The sequence below is a fragment of the Gavia stellata genome, chromosome 6 (assembly GCF_030936135.1).
Source record: "Gavia stellata isolate bGavSte3 chromosome 6, bGavSte3.hap2, whole genome shotgun sequence".
NCBI classification, from domain to species: Eukaryota; Metazoa; Chordata; class Aves; order Gaviiformes; family Gaviidae; genus Gavia; species Gavia stellata.
The window spans coordinates 41,603,295-41,619,050 of record NC_082599.1 but is presented as its reverse complement, the minus strand read 5'-3'; the positions used below and the strand labels follow the sequence as shown (position 1 = coordinate 41,619,050).

Below are 15,756 nucleotides of genomic sequence, written 5' to 3'. Positions count from 1 at the left end.
ATAAGTGAGAAGACATATGATTCACTGAAGTACATTAGTCGGGCAGACAAACATTTTGAAGACTTGTGTGTAGATACGATGACTGTAATTGTAAGAGAACACTGTCTGGATTGTTTAAAATATTTCATCTTTCTCATCATATTTTACACATTGCAATTTGCTTGGTAATATGATGTGCTTATGGTAATTGTGGTACAATATTGCACTTAAGCAAAGAAAATACAACTGAGTTTTGACACTGTGGCTGCTATTTCTAACTGCTCACACCTGCATATAGAATTTTTTATTCTGTTATGGTAAGGGTATGTCTCTGTGTGTATAATATATATACACATACACACAAAAAATGTTTCTGTAGACAAATATATTTTCTATGTTTTAACAATTTGGGAAGGTTACAAAATGTAAGGATTAGAAAGGTCCCTAATAATTCAAGATAAATACATGGAAACAGAGGGAATTACTTGTTTTGCAAAAGAGATGCTTAAACTGACTTGTACTGCTCAACTAGGCAGCACTTCATTACAAATAACCTTGAAAAATCATTTGATATTTAGACATCTTGCCATTTCCTAGAAGTAACTCTCATAGACCAAAATTTGTCTAAATATAATTTGCAGGATCAGAGCCCTCAAAATTTAGTTAAGGATCCCTGAGTTTTCAACTTCAGATACAAAGTAATAATCTCCTTTTACTTTCTTGTTAGAAATCTTTTTCAAGAATGGATATAGTTTCTTAAAGTTCACTGTAATGTTGCACCAGCAATATCTTGACATATTTCTCATGCTTCATCACTGCCTGGGTCACACATTAGCTGACAGTGACTTGTCTTCACAGTGCTAGGGTTAATTCTGTGTATCAAACACAGAAACTGTGATGGAAGAAGCAAACTTGGAAACTATGATGAAAGAAGAAAGTAAGCTCTTTCTTAAGGTATTCTTCTAATGTGTTCTTTCGTAATCATAAAAAGAAACAGAATTTAATATTAGAGGGGTTTTAGGACAGCCGATTGACTATGATTACAAAGTGTTCTCTTGTAATCGGCAATTTTTCTTTTAGGATTGTCCTGAATCTCTTTCATTTGAAAGAACATCTGATTTTACATCAAACAGTTGTTTCTCAAAGGGGACTGGCTTCCATCAAGATGAGCAATTATGAAAGTCAGTACCCCTGTACAAAACATGGAAAGGGAAATCCTCCCTTGATTCCCATCAGCTTCTGTAGAGGTAGGGTTTCACCCGTAACCTCTGCTGAGCACAATTTGTCTGAGCACAACTTCTAGCACAACTTGGTAAGGTAGTATATAAACATTTATATATTATCTTTTTGAGTTTTGCAACTGTTGAACTCTGAAGTATTCCAGAAGGAGACCCCTTCTCACCTTTCTGAAGGGGTGCAGTCTCTTCACTCAGTTAAGCGTCATAGTTGGCACCAAAAAGTAGGACTAACTTGTCTTTCACTCTTCTGCTCTCTCTCAATATTTCTTAATTCTGTATGAAAGCTGGGAATGATTGCATTTTATGATCTATCTTATTTTTGTATTTAACCTACAAGTAAATACCATTTAAGTAATGAGTTTTATAAGCTACAAGTAAATGCCATTTAAGCAGTGAGGATTATTTTAGTTCTCTTACGGCTGCAAGAAATGATTCAGTGAGGTACCATATTTTATGTTGCTGTGCTGAAAAAGGTATTTATGGATATTTTTCCATTTCCTCCATCTTACTCTTGCAAGTAAAGACAATGACAAAGGTTTGTTTTGGTTTTTTTAGAGGTCCAGTTCAGTTGTAGAAGTTCAGCATAAGCTAATTTGGAGCTGCTTAAATGCTTAGGAGCAATCGGTCTGCTCTCACATAGAATTACCGTTAAGGTGCCAGCTACAGTTATATTGAAACAAGCTCAAATGGCTTCATGTTGCCACTGAGGATGGAGATTTTAACTTTGAAATAAAAAAGGCATAAAGATCTTCTTTAAGCAGAGGCTGGGTAAACTGGCAGCACTGTGTGGGAACTGCTTCACAGCCATCATACTTGTAAATTTGAGCAATGTGTTTCTACTTTGGAGCAATTTCATTCATATATTTCAGAACACTGAAAAGGTCACCAATTTCTGCATAGGGCCTCATTGTATATTCCTTATGCATCCAACAGTCTCCTTGAGTTGAGGTTTGTGGAGCTGTAGCTGTGAGAATTTGGAGGAAAGAGAACTATGGATGCAGGAGACCTAAACCTGGGGTGCTTCATGAACATTTCTGTGAAGAAAGTTGAGCTGTGTATCAAACTAACATCAACATTCATAATTCAGTATTAAGGACCATATTCTGACTACGTTTCTGATATTTGAAGAGTGACACTATTAGTTAGGGAAAACAAGTGCAGTCACAATCTGGAGCTGACTGATAATTAAATTCGACAAGAAACTGTAAAAATAGTTGACATGATAGCAACATGAGGATGTACTGTATAATGTCATTTTTAATACATCATCGTAACTTGACACTGGTCCTTCAGTTTAACAATAATTAACATCTCTTGACTGTCTGTATTTGGCTTACAGTACGTCTCAATGTTACATGTTGGGAATTGTAAAAGGTGCATGATTGTGCTGTTTCTGTTCAACTTGTTTCTAGTTAATAACTTCACTGTCCAGTGTTCTTTCAATAAGGGTACCTAACACAATATTTACATTATTTTAGATATGGAGAAACTGGCTTTTCAACCAAACTGAATGATGCATCTCAATATACAACAAGAGCATATGCGTGTGTGTATATCTATGCATGTATACACATAAACATGTATATGTTTATTGGTTTAGACAAGGTCACTCACTTCTTTCCTACTCACCTTGAGCTTCTCAAATCTCAGGCATCTGGAAGGAATCATGACTTTTCATGAAATCTGAAAGTCATAAAACTCGAGATTAATTAATATACACTCTTATTATGATATTCACTAAAACTTCCTCTCTCCCCAAAATTCAGCACATTAAATAACATTAAATAAAGATCTAATAACTAACAGATGCCAGATAATGCAGAATTCTTCTACCTGCATGAGTGGCTTAGTGAGTCGAGTGACTGTTTCATTTTATCCCTTTGACCCTTTGAGTTTGTAGCAACTAAATACATATGTATTTTTTTCTTCTTCTGATTCCACAATAGAAAACATTTACCTTTCTTTTGTGTTCTAAGTATTCGCTATCGTTTCATGCCAGAAACAAAATACTGAATTTTGTGGGTCCTTGGGCTGACCCAGCATAGGTGCTTTGCATTTTTTCAATTCTGTAGTAGCTAAATTTTGACTCTTTTTCTAGAGTCTTAATAATTTCTCTTTCAAGTAAGAAAGGAGTTGCTTTCAATAAAGTTTGAAGTTCAGCAATAAAAATATAAGGAATTTTTCAGGTTGTTACCTTATTAACTGGAAGACTATCTTTTTTATAAGAGTTTAAATAATTAGAAAAGAAATAAACTCTGAATAGTCATACTAATTCCAGTGAGTTTTGTATAAGGTTTAATCTTATATTTCAAACACTATTCTTAAAATATGTTTGCAACATAAAATAAATGAAGAAAAGTTGATATTAACTCTTAGAATAATAAAGATACTTTCAGTGTAATAGATAAATCTTAATAGCAATGTGCATACAAATCTACTTTAGCTTAACAATATCAAGTAGCCAAAATATATTTGGGACTGTGACAGGATTTGTGTGAGCTTTCTCCTTTGAAAGGATGCTCCTGGCTTTGAATTTCAAACACTAGCTTTTGTAGCAGGTGGACAAAAGTAATCCTTTTTTTTTTAGAAAGCCAGCTAATTGCATGTCTGCCTCACATTCAGTTAAATCTTTGGTGATGGGTTTTGAAGAGAGTGTTTTATGTTTTGCTTTCTTTTGTTTGGGCTTTGGTTTTCTTTTGGGGTTTTTTTGGCTTGTTTTTTACTGTCAGTATTTGCTGAGAAGTTTCTGATAGCACTGATAAAAGTAAACTGTTCTTTGAAGGAAACTTTGACAAAATCTCTAGTTTGAAATTGAAACTGGAAAAGTGCAAAGCTACTGGGAGGAGGGTGCCTTCTTCCCTATTGCCTGAGAATTTTTTTTTTTATGAGACAGCAAAAAAAAGTCTTGATAGAAAAACTAATGGTAGCATGGTAGCCTAAAACAACCTTATTTTGGTCTGAAAGTAATATACTGTTATACAGTAATATACTGTATTTATCAAATTGGGGTTGCTTGAATATTTTTCCCATTGTTTTCCAAGCATCATTCTAAATATAATTTTCTGTTTGGTTACTACTTGGATAATGTGAATGGTACCCATTATTGAAAGGTAGTCTGTATTTGTACTAATACAGAGAATGCCAGTTTAGAAATGAGCCTGATTGCATGGTTCATTTTGTTCTCCTTTGTAGAGCCAGGCTGCGGCCCACTACAAAGGCACTAAACATGCCAAGAAGCTCAAAGCACTGGAAGCCATGAAAAATAAGCAGAAATCTGTTACTACCAAGGACAGCGCAAAGACTACCTTCACTTCCATCACTACCAATACCATCAATACCAGCTCTGACAAAACAGGTTAAGCGACAATCTTTGTTGGTTTTGTTTGTTTTGGTTTTTTTCTTGTTTAATTCCATGTCTGTTTGGTTACGTGCTGCCACATAGATTCATGCTCGATCCATCTTTCTGTGTGATGTTGATTTCTTTTAGTCCTTTCAATAGACTGGTGAGAGTATGATAGTCATGTAACTGATTTCGCTTGGTGAAAAGAGGCTTGTCATTCTTTTAGGACAGAATGAAATACTCATGACTTGATTAATTTTTATAGTGGCTAAGCTATTACGTATAAACTGATCTAAACTTTCTAATCTGTATTCAGTATCACTTTATAAATAATTACATATGGCACACTTCTTTTAACTATAAGCAATGCAGCAAATTGCACTACTTGTGTCTAGAAGCCTCTTGCAAAAGCATTGTTAGTAAAAAACTAATTTTCATAAGTTTCAAACATTGCGTTATTTTTTTTTAAAATGCCTATTGCATGGTTTTGAGCTGGAAAATAGCTGTATAACCTCTATTCCACGCAATCAGGTAAGTGCTACTGATGCCAATTATTGTGCTTAAATGAGTCTTCAGACTGAAATAATATCCTTTAAATTATTGTGTGGGTAAAAGGTACACCTTTGTAAATAAAATCTGTGTGAGTATTTGGTAAAGTCCACAGGATTTGATTAAGCTTGCATTTTAATTATGTGGCTGTTGTACCAGAAATTTCGAAGGAAGGTTGTAAGTTCACTGAAGGGTAGTCTAGTATCTCACAAGGTGTGACTGCTCTTGTGTATGAAGGGATACAGTTTGCATATTTAGTCATAATCAACCCCTCTTCCCCAAACAAGTCAAAACCAGCCATGGCAAAAAAGCCAAAGCTGTGAAACAACAGAGGCCTTTCTACTGATGTTGAAAACTGCTCATTTGGAACCACTTCTGATGCAGTAAGTTTAGCATTGTAAATGGATATGCACTAACCAATTATAATATAACAAAAAAGTACCTTGCAGACATGTATAGTACTTTCCTTAAGATGTATCTTTGCTGTATTTGTTATAGACAGATACCTCTATGTCCATCTCTCTATATATAAATATCTTTGTTATAGCCTTTTACTATAGACAGCATATGTTTTTATGGAGATTTTTATCCTAATTATAATGGGATTGCTTTAAAAAGCAATCGTTACATTATTTTCATGTTTGTTACCAAAAAAAAAGAAAGAAAATATTCCAAGTACTTTTGTTTCTGTGATGGAAGAAATGAAGCATGGGAGAATAGGAACAATGTCAAAAGATATTTGCAAAAATATATGTGTTTCTAAACATACAAATACCTTTAAAAGTTTCTCCTGCTGTTACCTGTTGGCATGTTTAGAACAGAAAGGGATATGTTTTATGGAAAGAGAGATTTATTGTTTACAAAATATGATCTAGTGATTGGAGAAAATAACTGAAGAAAAAAGAGATCTTTTTAAGCTTTAAAATATGTTATTCAAAAGCTTTTATCTTATGCTCTGTGAGTTTGAAGGATTTTCCAAGGTGCCTTAAAACTAGTCTGAGTCTTTCCATCAGGCTTTGAATTAGATCCTTGACAAGATATATGAACTATCTTGTATCCAAGGTCAGTAGTACAAATCAGGTTTTATATCAGCATGAGTAAGAAAACATCAGAAATCTAGTTACACATAAAAGCAAGGGCCTGTACAGGAGTTTCCTCAGCTTTACACATTGTTCGTGACTTCCTGGATTAATTTCATATAATGTGTGTACACATATATATATGCATGTACATGTACACATATATGTATTCTATGTTAGAAGTACTGACCTTAATGGCATTCTAAAAGACACATATGGATGTTAATTGACAAACAGCCCAAAATCTGACGATTTCACAAAATACTGAGCGCCATATTCAACTGCTGGCAAAAGCCCTATTCAACCGGTGGCATTCCAAGAAAAGTGGCCAGTTCTATCCAAATGCAAATACAGTTATTACAGGTCAGCATTGATGTGACTGGCAGTAGAATAGCATCCCTGGTGTAAATTATCCTCTTCAGAATCAAGCATGTATTCACAGCAGGGAAAAAAAAAAAGGGAAAAAAAAATTTGGGGTAGCCAAAAGGGTGAAATCTTCTTCTAAATGTGACAAGTTAAAAATTTCATAAATTGGATTTTCTTTCCTTTCCAGTTGTTCTTTGTCTTCTATTTGCCTGATAGAACTTCTAAGGGCAAAATGATTTCTGAAAGCCAGAATAACATGGGAATATACTGCACTGTGTGAGTTTGCACATTTGCAAATGATCGCTGTAAAAGTAAAATATTCTGATAGTAATACGCAGTTCTGAGGGAATAGTTGTACTAATTAATTTATTTCTTTAATTAATCTTTCATAACTACAAATAAGTCTGTTACTAAGTCCCTGCGCTTGTGATCATTTGGAACAAAAGCTTTTTCTACAGTATTTTAAAGCTCTCTGCTGAAGATTAATACTTGATCCCAAATACACTGAGGATAGGGTCATGTTCATATCACCTCCAATATATCATGTGCAGCAGTGGTTAAATGGTGAATTACATGTCAGTCACAGCACATTGGTCAGAATGTCAGTTCAGTGGTTCTGCATACCCTAAGCAGCTCCAGCAAACAAATTGTCATCAGGAAATCTGCAGTGCTATGCAATGAAGATTATGAAAAAGACCACACAGTATACAAACTGATTTAAGAGCTAAAGCAGCAATTTGTTACGTTGCTTATTCTGGAACTATTTTGTTAGACGTGGTGCCAACATGTGTTATTGCAATAAATTATGGAGACTGTGCAACCCACAATGTAAGCAGACTCCTTAAAACCTTTCATAAATGATTCCTGGTGGTTAAGCTATGTGTCAAGGAGAAAACATAAAATATGGGGTCATTGTGCTTCTTCTGTGAAAGTCACTATTTTTTTTTACCCCTTTAAACAAACTTTTAGAATTATTAGAAGGCTTGAACTTGAGAAATCTTTGGGGGAATGAAGTATCACGAAGAGTTATGTTGGCAGTCACATAATGGACAATGCCATTCTCAACACGTGGGAACTTTGTTACCAGTTCTATTATTTAACATCCTTCTTTCATCTGTATTTACCATTTATTATGTGATACCTGTTGTCACTTAGGACAGAAAAACAGAAAGCGTGGCCATTCCAAAGACAAGCCCACTTTATGGTAGTATACAAGCCAGATTTCAGCATTTCTTCCTTCTCCAATTCAAGGGGTGACAAAAAAAATTCATGTTTTCACCATATATTAACATACATGCATACGTATTCCCTGACATAAAGTTGTTAAACGTCCTTGATAGCTTTACAAATTGACCCTGCTTTCTGCCAAGGTATATTTTCCTCATAAAGATGCTTAACACCTTCACTTTGGCCGTAAGGACAAATACTTTAGGAATACCTTTCAGTATATATTTAGATAGACTGTGCTCTATCTTCCTAACTATATTTCCTGTCCTGTAAAGTCATTATCCTGCACTTGGGTTTTTTGAAGCTAGAGTGAGTGTCCAAGATTATATCCATGTAAAATGATATCTCTGTAGTTGTTGCATATGTCTAAATATTGATCTTTTCTAAAGCTTTTCGAAGTTAAAAAGGACTCTCCATGACCACATTATTACAAATCAGGTCTTGAAGATTTGGGCTATTTTTATTTATTTATTTATTCAGCAGAGAATTCAGCATGAGTTAGATCGTTTGTTATCAACGGAGAAGAAGGAATAGACCTTTCCAAGGGGGGAAAATGTGCCATTGGGAGCCATCGCTATGGGAAATTCTTTAATGTTGTTTTTGAATATTATACACCATGTCTTAAATCCTATGTACTTAAATCAAATGAACAGCTCTTAAAAACAGAGGAAAATGTGATGAGCAGAAAAAGTGTGTATGTGGGTCAAGGCACAGACAAGATCATGTAACATTAGTACAGTCTTAACAGCTAAGAGACCCCCGTGCTGTCAGAGAACAAAATACTGGCACCTGTCCTAAAGAGCTTACAGTCTACACATACGATGAGAGACAACTTAGGGAGATAGACACTGTTAGTGTAATAGGCAGATGTTTTAGAAGAGCAGTAGCATAAACGTGTTCAAGTGGTAAAGGCATCACAAAGAATGAGAACACTGAAGGATGGATTAGAAAGAAAAGGAGGAGGGTTTTTTCCAGGTATTGAACGTGTGTGGGGGTAACAGCATGGGAGAAAGCATAAATTCTCTTATTTTTCTTTCACTGGCACATATGAAAATTCTTCTCTATGGGAAAATTTTAACTGAGCTATGCCTTTCCAGTCCTTTTGGTTTTTCTTTTTCTTTTTATCCAAGAAGTGATAGGATATTTCTGGTCAGCAGATGAAACTCACTTCTGAAATAATAATTTCAGCCCAGCTGGGATAATTCGGAAATGGAGAGCAGGTGGAGTTGGAGAAAGCAGCCAGTCTGGCAGGGTCTTGAGCATAAAAAAGGCAGGCAGGAAGGAGAAAGAAATGATGCAGTAAATCAGGGTAAACTTTGAAGGAGTAAAAAAGGAAGATGGCATGAAATGGAGAGATTCAGGAAGATATGTTGGAGTGTGGCAGCCACAAATACCACAGAACCACAAAATTTTTCAGATTCTGTGAAGAGACCTCAAAAGGGACATCTGGAGATCAACTAGATCACCCCTGCAGGTCAGAGCAGGGTTAGCTAGAGCGAGTTGCTCAGTATCTTTTCCAGTTGGGTTTTGAATACCTTCACAGCCTTGCTGGGCAACCTGTTCTAGTGTTTGACCACCCTCAGAGTAAAGAAGAGTAAAGAAGTTTTTTCTTGTATTTAAGTCCAACCTCCTGTATTTCAGTTTGTGCCTGTTGTGTCTTGTCCTGTCACTGGGCACCACTGAAAAGAGTTTCTGGCTCTGTTTTTTTCACTCCCTGCCCCTGACCCCATCAGGTATTTATACATATTCATAGGATCGCCCTGAGCCTTCTCTGCTCCAAGCTGAACAGTCCCAGCTCTCTCAGCCTCTCCTCATACAACAGATGCTCCAGTCCCTTAAACACCTTTGTGGCCCTTTGCTGGACTCACTCCAGTATGTCCATGTCTCTCATGTACTGGGGAGCCCAGAACTGGACCCAGCACTGCAACTGTCTCACCAGTGCTGAGTAGATGGGAAGGATCACCTACCTCGACCTGCTGACAACAGTCTTGCTAGTGCAGCCAGGGTGCCATTGGCCTTCCTTGCTGCAAGGACATGCTGCTGGTTTATATTTAAGGTGGTATCCCCAGGACCCTGGGTCCTTCTCCACAAAGCTGCTTCCTCCAGACGGTCAGCCCCCAGCCCAGACTAGTGCATGGGGTTATTGCTGCCCATTTGCAGGACATTGCGTTTCCCTTTGTTGAACTTCAGAGGACTCCTTTTGTCCCATTTCTCCAGCCTGTCAGGTCCGTCTGAATGGAAACACACCCATCTGGTGTACCAGGCACTCCTCCCAGTTTTTTGTCATCAGCAAATATGCTGAGAGTGCACTCTGCCATCATCTGGGTCCTTAATGAGGACTTTAAACAATACTGGCACCAGTATCAATTCCTGGAGGACTCCACTAGTGATTGGTGTCCAACTTTGTGCCACTGACCACAACCTTTTGAGCCTGGCAGTTCATCCAGCATTTTTTCTATTATCCTTTGTGTCTTTTTGTAAAACTGAGAACTAAGAAACTGTAAGAAGAAAATAAGAGTAAGCTCAAAGTAAAGAACTAAAATGGAAATGAGTAAGACTTACACAAATCTCTAAATTCTACTAATTTGTGGCTTTAATAGGTTTGCACTAGTTTCCCATCAGGCAAATCACATTGAATTTATGTAATATGCATTACTGTTATAAAAAGTATTTTATCTAAATGCAATTAAAATAAAAAAAAATCATTGATGGGACCTGATTGAAGTGCAAGGCTCTTTCTCTTGCATTTTAAATTGTTTCTTTATGTCTTTCTGTTAAAATATGTGGCAAATTCAGAGTTTTTATTTTCAGAGCTGTTTTATTCTGTTTAAGTGTACTTCATGCCCTGTTATATACTGTGTCGTCTTTGTGTATTGTGCCTTTTCTAACAATTCCATAGTGCGTTTTGTCACCCTTGCAACCTTTAACTGTGCTTCTGTGGGATGACTCAAGAGTCTACAGATACTCAGAGTAAAAGCTAACACAGATCTGTTGCCTTAACATCAGCTTACACTGGAGCTGAAGTTAGTCTGTAGATACATAGGGAGTGGCGATAAAGTGTTGCACAGTATGCAGGATGTCTTATGCCATTACTGACATAGAGAACTCAGCTTCAAATGCAAGGAGTGTTTTAACAGAATGAAATCTATTGAACTGCTTAGACTCTTCGTCTGTACATTTGGTTTTATTGAATATATGAAGGAGAGAAGGGCAGAGGTTATTAAACATAGTATTCATTGAGAGCCTAGGTAGAACTTCTTTGACCAACTATAGACATACATATTGATGCTAATTGCACTGGCTTCTCTTTAGTATGGGAGGAAATCATATCAATGAAGCCTAGGGCACAATTCATCTTATTCTGAAGTAAACACCTATAATAGATGAATGGTGAAGACCTGAGAAAAAGAATAAAAAAACACCTATGGTGACTAGGTCAGATGTAAACTGCTATGCTGATACCTAAAGTTAGCTGAGACAAATTCCAACCTCAGTGACCAAATTGCCCTTTCCCTCAATGTGTCCAATTTTTTTTCCACAGGTTTTGATTTTTTTTAACTGAATCATTAATTGATCTGTAAACATTTGATGCTCAGTGTTTAAAATCTGAGTTGTGTTAATTAATTCTGAAAGATCATGTAACAAATGACACTATTTCTGTCTGTCAAGTGGAATTTTAATATGCTTTTGAATAGCTTTTAGATTTCCCACTGATGAGAAGAGAGTTGCTTGATTTTTTGTTTGTTTTTAAGAAATCATGAACCTTTTTCTCGTCTAATTTTTTAGGCATGGAAAGAAAATCATTGCCTAATAAAGGTAGGCTGCTGGAGTATGTATGGTTTAGTATTAAAATATTAACATCATCTTTCTCATATTACGTTCAACCATAGGTGTCCTAGTGAACATGTCCTATTAGAACATTGTGCCTCTTTGAGGTCTCTAGTAAGGAGTCAAGGGATTCTTTGCTATTAGTATGTGCTGCCTTATTTAAGATTCAAAACTTCTGCTCTAAATTGTAGGAAAAAGTTTTCAAATGTAGTGCTCAAATAAAAACTTGGTCGTATGAATCTTTATTGAAGGACAACATATAATTGACTAGTACTACAGCAGTTTCATTTAAAAATAGGAAGAAATATTCTTTGAATATATTTATATTAATATGTTTCTGCATGTTTGTTTGCAAAATTGTTCAAGACAGGTAATTAACTGTTGTTTTCTCCAATATCATGGATTAGCTCACCTTGCTTGCTTTCTTTTATCACTTAGATAGTCAAAGCTATGTGTATCTTAGCTCTGTACATAGATATATTTGTGCAGTTCCTGGTTCAGCTCCAGAACCTGTAATGGAAAGGAACTCCCATTTGAAAATGAACATCAGTTTCCTCTCATCTCTGCTTTCCTTTTATTTCCACTTTCATTTTATCTCCATTACATTCAGCTTTTGAGCTTATTTTCTTTTTTTAATTATAAACATATGTTTTGGTAATGCCTAGGCATTAAGGTTTATGAGGGCTTCCATATATTAATAACTACTGGATTATTTCTGGTGTTGCTTGGTGGACCTACCCTATTTCATCATTTACTCTTCGAGTTATTTGTTTAATCCTTTGTTCTTAATGGCAAACCACCCTAACTTTTCTTTTCCTAAGGAAAGCTGAGGAAGTCATACTGCTGTATTTATGACATTAACATATATTTAATTAAAAGTGCTAATGCCTATTTATTAGCATTTTTCTAGACGGTAGATTTTCTTGAAAACTTCTGTAACTAAAAGAAATTCTATTTCTAATAATGATACAAATGTCAACTCAAAATAGTATTTAATACTATTCAAAATCTGCTGGTGGATGCAGAAACAATTACTGTGTGATATCCCAGTGTGCAATTTGCTAGTACAGCTTAGGCTGTGGTTACCCTTGTATATGTAATTATTATATTAAGGTTGTTTAATCTAAGAAGACAATTCAGTGCAGTCTGTTTGTATAACTTAGGTTGTTTTGATATGCTTTATTATATCAAAAAGTGTGCTTTTGTTTTGGCGAGTGATTTCTTCACATTACTTCAGCATTGCTTAGAGCATAGCAGAATTAACAGGCTAATTCTGGGTTTAGGCTTGTGAGATCCTGGATATAAATTGATTTCCTTTACAAGTCAATGTTTTAGTACACATCAAAACAAAACAATGACCTTGAAGCTTGAATTTGTAAGGATTTTTACTTCATACTGACTTGATTGAGATACTTTGGGTGGAGTGTTCCAAAGTTGCAAGTGTGAAATAATAAATGAAGAGTAGTTGCTTGGTGATTAGCACAACATAGATGGATTTCAGAACCAGGTATAGGACTTCATGGCCCACTTCCCAATCACCCAATTCTGAAAGTTCAACATTTTCTTTTTTAATTTTATTTGAATGAAAAATCTTTTAAAAAACTATAGTCTGAAAGAGATGTTCTTATTTTCTGATTCTCTTGTCATTTGCTTGGAAATTAGAGATTACTGATTCACAGCTATCAGTTCTCTTAATCACATACTTGGAAAATTCAGCCCAAACCACTAAAATTTAACCATGCTACAACATCTTTCATTTTAAATCACCTATGCCTTGACTTTTCCATACTTCAGACAATCTGTAGCTCACTGCAGCACAAAATGTTATCAGCATTCCACAGACTGTTGTACCAATTTTGCATTAGAGCTCAATGGTAATTTGGAAGACAATAGCTTCTCTTTTGATCTCTATGTAGAACTAAGGCTTTTTCTTTCTTTCAGAGTGTAGCTAAATGGCGATATAAAAATTACAGTAATTTATGTGTGCCTCAATTGATCGTGAATGTGCAATAAAATCCTTCTTTGCTTGCATCTACGTACGCTGAGAGCTTCGTCATATGAACACCATGTGTTTTCTGCAGACCCAGCTGCTTTTGATTGGGATTGCCTTGACAACAATTTTATGCTTGAATAATCCTGCAGATAGAAGCTACTGTTGGTCACAACATCTGTATCAGCCTATTGAATCAGTATGAAAGTCCAATAGAAACAATGGTATTGTTCATAGGTCTGAAAAGCATTTTCTATTGAAATAGGGTCTTTCATAGTATATCAGGCAAATGTCAGCTTGGTTGCTGCATTACCATGGCTGCAACTACTAGAAATCTTGGGAGTAATCTTCTGTTTATCACATATCTGTTTATCAGTTATTGTTCTAAAAACTGGATCAAACACTGTAGCATGTATCTGCGTAATGAGTCATTCTTCATGGTGTGTTTTGTTGTTATGGTGGGAATGGCGTTGACACTAGCTAGTCGGATGGGTTTGAAGGCTCCGCAGTTCTAGTCATGGGGATTTCGAAAAAATTATGGTATTGCAGTCCTAGATCCTCTTTCAAGTTTTTATTGTAAAACATCAGATTCAGAAGCCTGTTATTATTGCATAATTGTTTATTTTGTCAGTTTATGGATTAATCTGGAATGGAGCAGAAACTTCTTGATCCAATGCTCTCAGATAGGTGGTCAGTTTTTGCGAGTCTGGAATTTTTCAGATGAGATGGGTCTGCTTCGAGGGCAACAGAAGAGTAGGTAGGTCTTCATTTAAGTGATCTATGTTTTTTCAAGCGGACATCATATTGGCTGGACAGTGTAGAAATAGGAAATAGTTGTTTGTTATCTGTTTGAGGACTGGTTTTGGTTTTTGTGGGACATTTCTAAGGCAAAAGTGACCTCATCTCCAAAGATGCTTTAGAGCTTGCTTAGATTATTTTCTTTTGTTGTTCATGAAATTTCTTGCCATGCCTAAACCAAGAAAGGAGGAAAGTGTGCTTAAGAATATAAGTAAATGTACTGTGCTAAATGTTTGGAGCCTTTGCTACATGATGCCCTTATAGCACTATTCAGAGTGATCTAAAGACAACGGGAGCTGGAACAGTTGTTAATAAACATAGGGGAATCTGCTTTATCCAGTCCATTTCATTGGCCATTCATGTTACAAGAACTCAGCACAGCAGAAATCATTATTTCTAGGAACAGACTATCCTACGTACTTATAGCAGGTGTTTTCAGAAATAGGCCAAAACTGAGTACTATTCAAAACTACTGTAAGACTGTTAAGAACAATTTTATTTTGCAACAATTATATTTATTCTGTCTTCCATTTGGTATTCCACGTCTTACAATAATGTATTTAAAGTATTAGCAGATGGTCAGTGATTTCTTTCCTCAGCTGGAGAATTCTCATAGGTGAAATTCTTCTGTACTATGTCATTCCATTGCTAAAATATACCTTCCACTTACTGTATTAATGGAGTTAGACTTTGCAAATATTCAATTTATATTTGGTCCCAGTCAAACAAAGATAAAACAAACCAAAACATCAGACAGGACCAAACACTTTCTCAGTTCCTGCCATTGTCCCCCTTCCTTACCCCTAAAACTGAAGAAAATAAATAAGAAATTTATTGTGTTTCAAATCATTGAATATATGGCAAAATACAAAAATTCATCTTACATCTAGTTGTTTTAAGGCTTGCTGGCACTGCAGTTGTAAACCATATAAATAAGCCCATGCTGAGCTTAAGCTTAGTAAGGTATCTTCAGTGCCAGCAAACATCAAGTTATCTTGAGACAAAGCATAGCTGTGACTGCAATATCTGTTTGAGGAGGAAAGTAAACATGCGGTTGGTCTTCAAACACCTAACTCTGTGCTTCTTAGACTTAATGTAGTTTTCCATGTACTAAGTGGCTTGCTTATAGGTAATTCAGGCAGGCCACACCTATAACTTCAGAACAGCTATGTTGAGAGTCTCTTATTCTCAAAATCCATAGTGTGTTTTAAACATCTTGAAGAATTATTTTGTATTTCTCATTTCATTTTTGTTCATTCTGTACTCCACCGTGATTGCATATTTGATTGATAATGGATAAGTGTATTGATACCTTGTGTTTGCGTGGCTCTAGAATGTGCAGAGGTTAAAAATTATCTAAGA

The 15,756-nt window shown here is 35.7% G+C and overlaps 1 protein-coding gene across 1 annotated transcript in view; it reads left to right on the top strand.

The window, feature by feature from the left end:
• The window catches only part of ZNF385D (zinc finger protein 385D), a 420,720-nt gene that overhangs the window by 353,461 nt on the left and 51,503 nt on the right, over positions 1–15,756 (top strand). Inside the window, exon 5 of the mRNA XM_059818926.1 lies at positions 4,410–4,572. Coding sequence (XP_059674909.1) covers positions 4,410–4,572 — 163 coding nt within the window. The remainder of the gene's footprint in view (positions 1–4,409; positions 4,573–15,756) is intronic.